Source organism: Periophthalmus magnuspinnatus, chromosome 9, assembly GCF_009829125.3.
Source record: "Periophthalmus magnuspinnatus isolate fPerMag1 chromosome 9, fPerMag1.2.pri, whole genome shotgun sequence".
Taxonomy (NCBI): Eukaryota; Metazoa; Chordata; class Actinopteri; order Gobiiformes; family Gobiidae; genus Periophthalmus; species Periophthalmus magnuspinnatus.
Genome location: NC_047134.1, coordinates 31,416,140 through 31,430,044, shown reverse-complemented (window position 1 = coordinate 31,430,044; position 13,905 = coordinate 31,416,140). Strand labels below are relative to the sequence as shown.

Genomic DNA, 13,905 nt, shown 5'->3' with positions numbered 1-13,905 from the left:
GATGTGCTGCATTATGTAATGCCACCAGTGAAGAGTAGAATGGACTAATTGTTGAGCCTATCTGTCTGCGCAGGTGAGCCTATGCCTGTCTGTGTGTTGTTCAAGCTTTTTTTTCAAACCTTTTGCTCCTCTGCTGCCAGTGTGTACCATCCTCATGGTGTGTTTAGCCCCAGGTGAAAGAAAAGGCCACCACATATAGGGAAAATGAGAGTGTGCCTGTGTATTCTGTCAGCCAGAAGCACGTTGTCATGGAAATAAGTTTCACTCTCTCGTGGCTCATGGGGTGAATGATTTGTGGTGTGTGTGAACAAGACCGACCCGAAAGTGAAGGAAACAGAACTAAATCTAGTGCACACAGGGTCGCTCCATAGAGCCACTAACGTGTGATCTTACTCTGTCTTGAGATGTGACACAGGGAGAGCCGACCAAACTCTCTCTCTCTGTCATTCTGGACTTGCCAGGCAACCTTGGCGGCAGACCCCATCACCAAAAAAGTTACATGTTTAACTTTTTATTGGCCTATTTCTTTGAAACACATTCTCAAGCTACTCTCAAAAAACTCTTCCTATAATATTTCTCATCAATCCACCACAACTGTGCTCCAAGTTCGACTTGGCCTTATTGTATTTAGCCAACAGTTGGTGTGGATATGGGCCCCTCGTTTGCCCATAAATCTCACTGACACTCGGAGTATAAGGGTGAGAAGCAGGTAAAGCCTTTCTCTCCTTTAACCCACAGCCCACCAGTTACAATGGGATCTGAAAAAAAAAACTAGAATGCTAATCACTTGGGTTCTGCGGTCTTCTTGTCATCTGATCAACAAAGCGCTCATCTGCCCCAGCTCCACAAACACTGGAGGAGCATATGGTGCCTGAAGACTTTGGCACAGCTCCTCATCAGAATAATACAGTCTTACGGGCATTGTGGAAGGTAATTGTCTCTTCGGATGTTAGCGGGGACCATAGCAACACTGTAGCTGTTGGCGCAAGATGTGAATGATGTTTTCTTTGGAGTGTGGTGGAGGTCATGTCTGGGATTATAACTGGTTTAGTCCTGTTTTAGATGTACTAGTTGAAACAGAGTGAATGCAACTCAGTCACCCCCCATATCTACACACTACTTTCACACCAGGTAATGTGGGTAAAGTGTCTTGCCTAAGGACACAAGGACAGTTTTTGCCACTTGCATCCCACTGTGGTACTCAGCTGTCTCCCATCCAAGTACTAACCAGACTCAGTCCTGTGTAGCTGCTTAGCCGGGCCGCACGCTAAAGCAGTAATTTGAAACCTGATAAGTCAAGCAAATAAAAATGACAAATATAATACTTTTGTTGTGGAATGAGGATGATGCAAAAAAACAAATAAAATGCAAAAAATAAAATAAAATATCCGTCCCTGTGGTATGATTTTGCAAGTAGTATCCAAAAATTCAAACCAATACCAGGCTGTGTGTGCAACTATTCTAAACACATCACTCCTGGATGGGTCTATATACACAAATGTTTACTTTAAATCCATAGTGTACCCTTGTCTATCTGTGCAGTTGTCAATATCTTTACCACCAGCTGCTCATCTGCTTGTTTTGTTTTCTGCTTGTGTTTTGAGGCTGTCTAGTTGAGATGCAAACTACATGCTGTGCGATGGAGCGACCGTATAGCTCTAGTTGGCCCATGTTAAGTGAGTACGTACTGTTTTCCTCACCGATGTATGTGTGGGGCTGCCGGCTGTGTGTGAATGAGCTCTTCCGCGCACTTCAGGTAGCAGCAGACGGCCCTCTCCCTTCTCCATGAGTTGCGTCATGTTTAGCTCTGTGTTAAAACCTCTCATCTCGTGCCATTCGAAGCAAGTGGGGAATACATGCGGTGACCAATCTATACCCGCGGTGTAGCAAGTACGTACTCTGGTGAAGGAAACAAGACGAGCTTCTGTAGGCCGTAATAAGCGTCAAAACAACAGAAAAAAATCATTTGTTGACTAATCAAAAAATACTAACAGACTAGTCAATTATTACAATAACCGTTAGCTTTTTATTGAAATATTGAGAGGCGGTATCTAACTTTCCTGGTTGGAGATACACCATCCCTGCTTCCACTGAGATACTATTGCGTGGCCTAGAGTGTTCCAAAGTATCGCAAAAGAAAAATTGAATTCTGTCAACTGGACAAAAGGTTTTTTTGGAGAGTGAAGGGGCTTCTTCAGTTCTGACAGGTTACTGGTAAGTCACTGTCTTATATCTGTCTGAAGAGAGAAGCTAACTCCAGTGAAACCAACACCCAAGTTGTTAACAATAAGGAATATCTGTTATTAGTAGTTCAATGGATTTAACTACTTTTTTTTCTGTAAACAAGGGTATGTTAGTTGTATTGTAGTTATGTCTTCCCCTCAGACAGATATAAAACAGCAACTTCCTGCATTAGCACCCTGTTGAAACTGATGAAGCTGCTTGGATGAGTAGAAAAATGTATTCACTTCTAGTTGAGAAGAACCTACTTCAACAACTGAGTAAAGCATTGAACTTTGAAAAAAATGCATTCTTACTGCTTGCAGGTTGCCTCAACAGATCTTAAATGTATCTTGGTCTGGTAGATAATCCTTCGATAAGTTTAATCCCATACTACATTCTACGCAAAGTAACTACATCCTTATAGAGACTAGCATGGGCCAGATCCTCCAATAGAAACGTTACATCTGCATCTTTAATTGCAGTAGTTTAGTTTAGTAGATGTATTTACTTTCTTACCTGTACAATATTTCTGTCTTGTTTCATTAATGCCATAATGTGGAGCATGCAAGGCAGAACAAGTAGTGGAGGATCAGCGGCCCTTCCACAGATCTAACACAATACCCTGGTCGGTTGCACATAGCTGGGGGATAATGTGCATGTTTTAGGCTGAGTGCGCAAACAAAGCACCTAAATAAATTACACACAAACATGGAGAGAATATGCAACTTCCGGCTACTAACTCTCATCTGCGATTTGGTGGAATGTGTTGTTTTTCCTGTATTGAAAGTGGAACTAAACATCTAAACTACCAAAACTGCATTTCAAATAGAGCTGCTGAACTGGGTGGTGCCTGGAGGACTGAAGATGAGAGTGAGAGGGGAGGAGGGCTGGGGTCTGGAGGTACAGTGCGATTGGTCTAACAGGTATCCACGTTTCAAACTCCGCCCCTGCAGCCAGGCGTTTGCAATCAAACACCTTGCTGTAATGCAGGGAGTCTTGCGTGATGTCACATAGTACTTGAAATTGCAGTGGCCACCTCAAACTGATTAGGTATTTTTGATCAGAAAGCTGCATATTGACCTAGTTTGCGCTAAAGATGCCAAAAACAACACAGTCAACTCTAAATAACGCTATTAAAACCTATATAACCTTTACCAAATCCACAGGGACGCACCATTACACCAGCAGGGGGCAGCGTGAGCGTCTAGTAACAGTCTGCAGTATTTTAGCAGCAGATATTTATGACGTTTGGTGCCCTTTTCACTTTTAGTATGAGCTGACTCCTCTAACACCATCTGACGTTTCCCTCAGCAACCAAATAACACCTAGAGCCCAGAGTGGTGTCGGAGGTACAGTAAACTTCAACAACATGTCATGTACAAAATAATATTACTGCAAAACGTACAAATGCGACAGATTTTATGAAGTTTGTTATCTTTATTTACATTTCCAAACCAAATAGAAATGGCTTATAGTAGAGTCAAATGCACTGCAAGAGACTATATAATCAAAGGTGCTTTAGATAACTTTTCTGGTCGCTACTTGTCTCCATGGAAATGGTATTGCTTTGCCTGGAAAGTTCCACAATACGGCATTAAACATCTTAATCTATAGCTTTATTACACATGTATTTCTTGTCAAAAAAGGCTTGAAATTAATGCAATATTGGTGCTTTTCCTATAACTCGGGATGGTGGAGCAAACTCTAATTAATGCCATACTGTGGAACATTCTGAGCAAAGCAAACCACTGGATACTGGATAAGTTACCTAGTGCACCTTTAATTGTGTTTAGCGTCATTTAAATTGCCTAGAGAAATGCACTCTTTGTTTCTATCTCAAAACAAACATGGCGGCTTAGGAGTGACCTATGATTCTCTACTTGTTTCTTTAACACACAAAACGCCTTAAAGGGCCAGTACCTAATATATTTTATGAGCAAGGAGATCAAAATAGGTCAGATGTGCTCTATCAGCATCTAATTGTAAAGTGTTTTATTGTCCGCGAATCAAGAAGAGTGTGTTACCACGCTAGTTGTTGTTACAGTGACTGAAAGGTAAATGAGGAGTAACTTTGGACCCCTGCAAACAAGACTAAAAATCAGAGCCTTGAAGAATAAACTTTTAAATGGCCTCTTTAAGTGCAGCTAATCTAATAATGCATTCTTCCATTTTATTTGCCCTCTCTGCCCCCATAATCCGACCTCTTTGCTTCTATCTGATTCTGGGGGCTTTAGTTTCCAGACAGACTTCGCCAAATGCCAATCACTTTCTTTATTCTTCCCTTAGACAAAAAACTGCTGTCTCCCCTCCGAAAATATCCCTGAGTCACTGCTATCGACCCACTGTCTCACCATTGTTCCCCACACAAAGATGGCGGCTACCGATGTTTACAATGAAGGCAGGTCGTGTTGTAAAATAGCAGACATAGATGAACAGATATTAGCTTGGGTAATAGTGATCTAGTTTTTAAAATAACCTTGATTCTCAAAGCAGAAATCAAGTCAGTCAAGCTAATAAAGGAACTTAAAGGTACACTGTGTAACATTTTGGTGGAGGGTCCGCTACCTGCACAGCAAAAAATGGCAAGGCCAGTTTATTTGTACAGCACAATTGGTACAAACAGCAATTCAAAGTGCTATATATAAAATATGCACAGCTAAACAGAACGGTTTTGAGTCTGGATTTAAACATTGTCAAAGTCCTGACTCTGGGCACCAGCAGGAGGCCGGACCCTTAAGTCCTCAAAGTGTGAGATGGTTCATATGACTCTAACATGTGGGATATGTACTTTGGTGCTAGGCCATGGAGAGAATTGTTCACAAGCAGAGCTGCTTTAAAGTCTATTCTCTGAGCCACAGGAGCCAGTGCAGAAACTTATGTATGAAGTACTTCCTGGTTCTAGTCAGTAAATGTAAAGTGTAAAGGTATAATATTGCTAGAGTTCCCTTTGTTTTCTGAATCATTCTGTCACAAAGTACCCTCATTGGTGTACTGCCTGTGGCACTTATGAAGAAGAGCTTAGATCATCTGCACAAATACTGTCCTGGTTTTATAATTTATAAGTAGCTAATTTGGTGGTAAATTGTCAAAAACATTTAAGCAAATGCATGAATTAGCAATATATTTTAATATGTTTAGTATATGAATTAATCAACTTATTTTTGTTCTACTTAAGCTTTTTTATAAAAAATAAAATAAAAAATAAACAATAAATAAAATCTCCTCCTCACCCTCCGCGGGTGGTCTCATCCTTGTTTTCCACACTCGTGACCAGAGGCCTGGGAGCTTGAGGCTTCTGCACAGTATCTTTGCTGTTCCTAGTACTGCACTTTTCTGGACTGAGTCTGAGTTAAGATGAGTTTTAGCACCAGAAGGGGCTTTATTCTAACACTCAAAAAAGGGCCAAGATCTACTCCAGAGGGGGAAAAAAAAAAAAAGTTTAAAGAAGGGTGATGTTGCATTTTTTTCATAATTTTTTTTGCTTTGTACCATGTTGTTCCTTTATCAAGAACATGCCTGAAGAGGTTTTAGATATCATCCCTGCATGTTTGAGTAATCTAGCAATCTCTTCTGTGCCCTATTCGAACCTGATTGTGCTGTGATAGTGCAATCAGGAAGAGAAAAGGGATGGAGGACTGAAGGTGAAACAAGATGTTGTGATGTTAAGATGTTTGGGACAAATATAGCATTTTCAAAACAATAAAAGGTGACACGACGATCTAAATATGTTATGTATTAGAAGTTAAGACTCCATAGAAGCAAAATACTAAAATCTCTAGATTCAATGGACCTATATACACACTTTAAAAGAGTTTCTTTTAACTTCCACAAAGTTTTCTACAGTGTGACATTAAACGTATCTTCTCCGCAGCCCAAGTTACAGGTTACATCTGTGGGGAGGGGACCCCTTTCAAAGTAAGAATGCAAGTTCTTCAATGGATTTTTGAGCAATAAAAACACCCTTCAATGAATAAATAATATCACACTACAGAACATAAAAATAAATATTGTGTGAGTGTGTAGTACTTGAAACTTTTCTTGACTATGCTACCAATGGATAGCACTGTAGTACTATCTTAACCTTAAAATCCCACAGTCTGTTTTGAGAAAGATAAAGAGAGATTCAGAAAATAGAGAGGCCATATCTGGGGCAGGTAAACAGCTCTGACATATGATCAGAGCACGTCAGGCTGAATGACGGATGGATTTGCTGTAATGACTGTGCCTGTCTGGTGGTGAGTGAGTGACACGGGGGAGACGGAGGCAGGACTGGCCCAGAGCAGGGCACCGACAGCGGACAGAGGGGCGGAGGACACATGGCTTCATCAGGAGAAGATGCCTTGTGTTCTGCAGAGTTAAGAGGTTGTTTTTATACTTAGACTTATCAGTCTGTGTCGAGTGAAGGCAAGACATTGGGATAAGCACCAGAGCATTAACTAGAACATTAACTGTACAAATCAGTCTCTGCTACAAATGTGCAGGAGTCAATGTAGCCAAATGGTGGTATCAATCAGAGGCACAAAATTATGGACTACACTGCCAGATCACATCAGAAGCGGTGGCAACTACTCAACCTTTCAAAAAGTTCTTCAAAATTGGGTGTAAACAGACCAGTCATGCACCCATGGATGATCTGGATATGGAGTTTTACCTTCAGACTGCTCTTTTTATTGTAAATATTCAGTTTTGTTAAATCACAATGCAAAGTAATGCGGGGTGGTAGTGTAAAAAATGTTTTCATTCTTCTTCCCTCTCCATTTGGGGGAAGGTCACATAAATATCTATGTGTATACAGGCGATACATGCTAAATTATCTTGTTTTGTCGATTTTTATTTTTTTTAAGGAAGATATATTACACTTCTATGGGGTATTTAATGTTTATTACAGATCACCAAGTTACCTTTTATTGATTTGAAAATGCTATTTTCAACTAAAACAGCATACTTAAATGTGAAATACCTTTCACAGTACCATCACAACACAAACAGCATGAATCTCGCTAATGAAACTACCGCACATTGCATCAGGTTTGTGAAGTCGTGGTGTATTGTTTTGTATCCTGTTCTTGTGCATATATGAAAAATTGCCCTGTGGGAGCATGAGTGAGGTAGGCTTGTGGGTGGAGCATTGGACAGAATCCTACTGCTAACCATAAGGAGGGTTTGGATAGTGCGCAGGAGAGATCACTAAATTACTCAAACATGTATGGATGACATCTAAACCCTGATGAAGGAAGAACATTATAATAGTGTATAAAGCTTAAAAAAATGTAAATAAAATAAAATAAAATAAAAAACAAACAGATTTTTCATGATTTTTTTATTTTATTTTTTTTCAAATTTTAGATCATTTTTAGATAAATTAGTTTACCTACTCATACAGTAAATTTTAGGTCAGTTCAAGCTAGGTTGGAGGAAGGTTAAAAACAATGTTAGAGTCGAGATGTTTCAATTTTAATACAAAATGCATTGGTATCAAATCGATATCGAGATCCTTACCATAGCATTGCGTGGTATCGGATTGAAACAAAACTCACTGGGGTATCACCCATCACTACAGTCTACCTCACACAGTTTAGTTTAGCTTGAACTTACCCACAATCACAGCCATATCTCCTAAAACGACCTCTTCTCTAAACCTATGGGTAGTGACATCCAAATAACTAAATCCTTCTACTTCCTCTCAAAATGCCGGTGTACAAATCCACTATAATTCAGCGCTTGGTGTCTGCTTGGGTCCCCTCAGGATAGCGCTGGAATAGGGCAGACTGTGATTGTTTTGATTGGCCCATACGCTGTGTACACCACGGCACTACCAGATAATCTCCACTTGTGCAGAGTAAGCCTTTAACCTTCTCACATCGCAGACACTAGCTCTTGTTTGTTTATATCAGGGGGAGATATCTGTCATCTAACGCTTTAAGAAGTCTGGATTTATGTCTTTTCTCTCTCTGACATAGTTTTGTTAGCATAATGAAGCTAGCGTTTGTGTAGCTCCTTGTTTGTTCTTGCTATGGTGTGAAAACAAACTAAACCCTGGTCTGGAAAAATGATTTATTCAAATAAATAAAGGGAAGACCAGATGAACATCGTTGGACAAGTAAGTAAGTCATTTTAAGATTTTAAAAAGTGTATGAATGGAAAACAACAAATATCAGTGGCTCTCAAACAAAGCGCCTCCAATGAAAAGATCTGGATTTGCACGTATCGCCACATCTAAACCAGGTCTTATAACAGGACTATTTCAGGTCTAATCTAGGGCTGAACCAGGGCTAAATGTGGACTACATCATTTCCACTGTAGTTCTAAACAGGAAATTATCCACAGAAGGACAGAAAAGTGGATAAAATGAAGTCTGAATTCAGTAAACCCACAAACTGAACAGCTGTCCACCTGAAGGAGCCGAAGTACCACCAGTGGCACATGTCCCACAGATTGTCAAACACTCTGATATATATTATATCAGCTTTTTATATTAGTTTATTTATACATTTCCAGATACATGTAACTGGCTGAGAGTATACTACCTGTTTATGTTTATGGAGATACTGTTACTTTCCCTGGAAATGTTAGGAACTACAAACAAAACTGAACCTGAACAGATGAAGCTAATGAAGCTAAAGTAACCAGGTAACGGTAACTTTACACCTTAATGCTTTTTTTAAGAGTAGTTTATTCACAATGACGTTAAAACAGTGCTTCTATCTGCTGTCAATCATAAATACTGTGTCCAGTTAAAAGCTTCTTGCTGACTACTGTTGCTTTCCCAACTCACTGTGCACTGTGGTCTGTGCTGACCAGTCCAGTCACAATTGCTGTACACTACTTTTCAAGGAGCATTGTGGGAAATTGAGCAATACCTTTTCACCTGCTAGACATTTGGACACCACTAAAAATAGCGTGGTCCCTTGTTAGTGCTCTGTGGAGGGAATAGTGTGGACATTTGGACCAAACCAAATGTTTAGCTCATATCTGGGGTCATGGAAAGGCCGTGTGTAAAGAGGGGGGATTATACTAAATTGATTAATTTTTTTACCATGTTATAATGTTTCATGTTTTGAAGTGCATATTGAAGCATTACTCAAGTTAGAGCATTGGAAAAGAGTTTTGAAAAGTCTAATTGAAGGTTTAAAAATATTTCCTGGAGTCTGTCTGAGCTGTTGACATTTTAGCTGAATCTGCTCACACAAATGTCACGACTAATAACTGCAGTGTGGGACATAACCAGGACTTTTATTTCTCTCCATGGAAGTGCTCTAGAGGAGACAAATAGTGCACTCAAGAAGACATCTTCAGTTTGTTTTACAAGGAGACATTTTTCTCATTAAGAAAAAAAATGTTGAGCAAATCTCAAGACGGTTTACAAGACGTATTATGAATGTTATGAATGACATATTTTAGGATTCCAAAAATGCAGTGGACACTTATTTAATAATTGCCTTGGATTGATTTATCGATCTATCTAGCTCGCTGTGTGTGTGTAATTCCAGAGCTGAAATTATCCAAATTATTCTAGTGAAAGTGTATGAATTTGCATTATTATAATTACTGCATTACTGCATGACATCACAAGGAGAACTCAGTGTAAATATGCAGGATGTGTGTGTTAAACATGTGAATGAAACAAAACACAACTCCACGTATATTTGTGATGAGGAAACAACATTATGATATGGATAAAAAACAGAGTAATACGGGCTCTTTTCCGTTTTGCTAGCCTGTTTATCCATTATCCAAACCCCTCTAATCTGTTATTGTGCCTTTGCCCTGTACAAATGAGACGGACTCACAGCTAATGACTTTGTACTCACCGGGACAGAGGGCGTTGCAGGTGATCTTCTGCACAGACATGCCCTCGCAAAAGGCTCCACCGTTCAGAGGGGCGGGGTTAGTGCACGTCCTCGACCTCTTCTGTATGCCCCGCCCACACGGCACATTACAGGCCGACCACTCTGTCCACAGCGACCAGCCGCCGTTCACTGGACAAAAGAAGGGGGAGGAGAGAAATAATACACTGGAAATATGTACCAAAAATAGAGGGGAATGGTAGCTGTCATCTTTCCAAAATGTTTGTTACTAGACTAGATTCTATCCTAGACATTTAGGGCCTCAGTTATCGAGCCATTATGAAGTGTGCCTATTGTTTCGGGTGTAAATGAGAGCATTCAGTGAGTGTAAAACTTTTTGCACCTCTGCTCCTGTGGGCTAGTCAACTGTTGAAGTGTTGTTGCAAATTAACATTTGCCCTACTTCAGAACAGTTTTGCATGTCATTTGAATCGAAGAGCGTCTGACAGGAACCCGTTCAAACTTATTACAGCAGGTTAATCGGTGCTGGTAAATCAAGAAACAGGACAATTATTTTCACTTTGGACTTAAACACGGGATGACACATCATGGTAGCGCCCCCGCACATGGCATCTGAGCTGAGCTATTTTAGTGGCTGACAACCACTTGACGAGTGTTTAGCATAGCTCATTGATGTAGCGATTATCACTAGAATTAGCATAAATGCTAATGACTACATAACTGTTTGTGCATGACCAATTGCATAACAGGCCAATAAATGCTTCTTTTATTTCATCAAACACCACAAATCTAAAAAAAATAAAAATAAAATAATAAAACAAAATCTAATAATAATAATAATAATAATAATAATAATAATAATAATATGCTGATTTTAGAAAATTGAGCTGAAATTCAAGTATTAAGTCTAACTAAAGCAACCATTTGTTTCTGTACAGATGATCAAAAAATAATCATGTTTTTATTTTTCTGCCTAATTAAAAAGAACATTTTTCTGTTGGTACAAGGTCTGTGCACAACATTTTTGGCGATGTCACTGCTGGAAGTGTCTGCATGTTGGTATTTAAATTCACTAATAGTAAAATAATGAACTTTAACATAATTAGTGTGAGCATTGGTTAATAGTAATTAATAATCACAATAGACACGAACTTTGTCCCCTGCCCTGGCTATGACTTTGTTTACATGCACACCGATATCTGATTTAATTTCTGGACTTTTTCTGGACTATAGTTAGAAATAAATCAGATAAGTTGTTGTTTACATTTTAATAGTCAAACTCGAACAGACTGGTCAATAATCAGATTCTGAGCCAAATGTAACCTCAGTCTGTGTTAAAACAACATTTATTGTTCTTTGATTCCCAGTTCATTTCAGCTTATCTGCTTAGACCAAAACTCCTAAACCTTGAAAAACTAAAAGCCCACTTTTAAACCTCTTATAATCTCATGATAGTGGACAGGTCTGGACTGCACCACTTAGCTCTGCGACTCTGACCGTTTACTCTGGGCTCCAAGTCCTGACGTGAAGCGAAATTAAATGTTGTGGAGCCGCTATCACGAGCAGAGAGCAGGCAGAGCAGCAGCAGCAGCAGTAGCAGGGGCCGTGGGCAAATAAATACTTAATAACAAACACTACTCTTAAATGGGATTAAGACACAGGGGCTCATGCGCTCTCATAAAGAACACAGTGATTGTAAATGAGCGCGGCTAAATGGACTTGTTGAATAATACATTGATCTAAATAAAGAGGAGACATGGCTTAAGGAAAGCAGAGGCAGAGGCGGCACTGTTACTGATTAGGATTCAAGGAAATGTAATAAAGGCCTATTGGAGTGTGTGTTAACATTGTGTTAGGGTTCAATGTGGTAATTTAACAGTGGGATACTATGGGAATTTGAAGTACTTTTTAGAGTCCTTTTAGAGTGCCGATCCAGAAAAAAAAAAAAAAGCTATATAAGTTATAATTGTTCAGTTGATATCCTGGTATTGCTGGGTTTCAGATGACATCACAACATTCAATAGGCAGATATTATTTAATACAGATGGGAGCAGCTAAAATGAGTATTGTTAAAATATACAGGTGTATGCTACAATGTAATGATTTCTAGGGTCTAGTCAGTTATAGAAATGATCAGATTCAACATTTGTGCATTTACCTTTTGGATATTTCATGACAAAGGGAAAACTGCCTCTTGCCGACATCTGGGAGTATGACATCGCCACTTTGTAGAATTTGAAAACAACTAATTGGGCCTTCAGTTGGACGTAACACCACAGGCTGACTTATGTGGCCAACGCCTTTTTCCATACAGAACTCTTCAGTAGTTATTTAACGGATAAATAGCAGTTACATAACATAATTGGATCTATTTTGCAGAAATAAATACAGTTTTCAGTCCCTATGCTGTAGTGACACGTGGGTCAACTCGCAGGTTCAGTTGGGTCCCGTAACTCAATGAGAAGAAGTACAGAAGTAGAAGAAGTGTGGGTGTGTGGGTGAAGTCTGAACCTTCCTCTGCTTTAACTTGATGCAGCGTAAACATCAGCACCATAAGCCTCTCCTAAAGCATGTTTTGGAGCTCTGATTAACAAACGTGGGCACAGGACTTTTTTTTATTGTGTGTTATCAGTGCTGTTTTATAGCTCCACATTAGAACCACACAAATGATGCTCCAGTGTGAACGAGTGAACGAGGCACGTCACGGACCATACAGGCCGATGATGCAAAGACAAAGCTCCTCACGAGAAAGGAGACATCCAGAGCGACCTCACGCTGCTTCAGTTAGGCTCCTCGCTCCTGCTATTTCAGGGAGCTTTAAGTCCAAACTCTCCTTAAAGCTTCTATCTGCACTAGACTATATCCTGTGAGTGCGTACGTGATTTCAAACGGGTCCTAAATAATGCATTCGAATGTAAACAATAATACTCATACGTAAATGTAAGGTGTGCGCCTCACAGATACAATGGCTGCACACATTAGTTTGAATGTGGAATGTGCATGAGTTTAGGGTCGGGCTGGGTCCCAACATTTGAACCCATTTCTTCGAGTTGGGCAGGTCAAGTTGGATTCTGACTCAGGTTGGTTGTGGCGCATCACTACTACACTGGTATCAGTAAATATCCGGTGTATGTGATTTCTCAAGTTGACTTTTCTGGCCATAAAATGTCACCATAGTTAAAACAGTTTATGTGACTGTGGGTGGACCAGTTATGGTATTGCTTACATAATAATATTGAATGGTTTGCATAAAAAGGAATTGGACTTTTTTTTTAATCTTTATATCACCTCTGTTTTATGATTTATTCTCTTGAAATTATTTTGGTTATTTCAATCAACCTCATGCCAGTGGAATAAGAACATTTCTTTTAAAACATGATTGACTCTACTGGGAACTAATTTGACTTAAATCATGAAAGATATTTTGAAGCATGTCTAAAACATCTTAACAAGTACACAAATACACAAACTTGTTAAAAACAAAACAGTTCAAAATCACACATTTTGAACTGTGTACTTGTTCTTGATAGTACGGCAATACATCAAATTTAAATAAAACATGGAGATTCAGTCTTTTCTAATCATCGATGATCAGCTTTGGTCTTTTTAACGGAGAGGTTTACAGCCAATCCTCTGAGTTCTTGGAGAGACTTTAGAGGAATAATTTTGACTATTTTTACTGTTGAGCTACTGTCACTGTTTATGTTATATAGAATCATGTTTTAAATAATTCATCAATTTGTCGAAAAACAAATGGTGTACTATGTAAATTTTTCTGGTGGAAGGTATACCACTTGCTTGTTTCCATGGAGATGTTATTTCTTTGCCTGAAATGTTCCACAGTGCTGCACCAGCTGTTTTCAACGATGCCATT

The 13,905-nt window shown here is 39.3% G+C and overlaps 1 protein-coding gene across 1 annotated transcript in view; it reads right to left on the bottom strand.

The window, feature by feature from the left end:
* unc5db (unc-5 netrin receptor Db) overlaps positions 1-13,905 on the bottom strand; it is a 195,228-nt gene that overhangs the window by 88,961 nt on the left and 92,362 nt on the right. Inside the window, exon 6 of the mRNA XM_055224249.1 lies at positions 10,035-10,202. Within this exon, the coding sequence (XP_055080224.1) occupies positions 10,035-10,202 (168 nt within the window). The remainder of the gene's footprint in view (positions 1-10,034; positions 10,203-13,905) is intronic.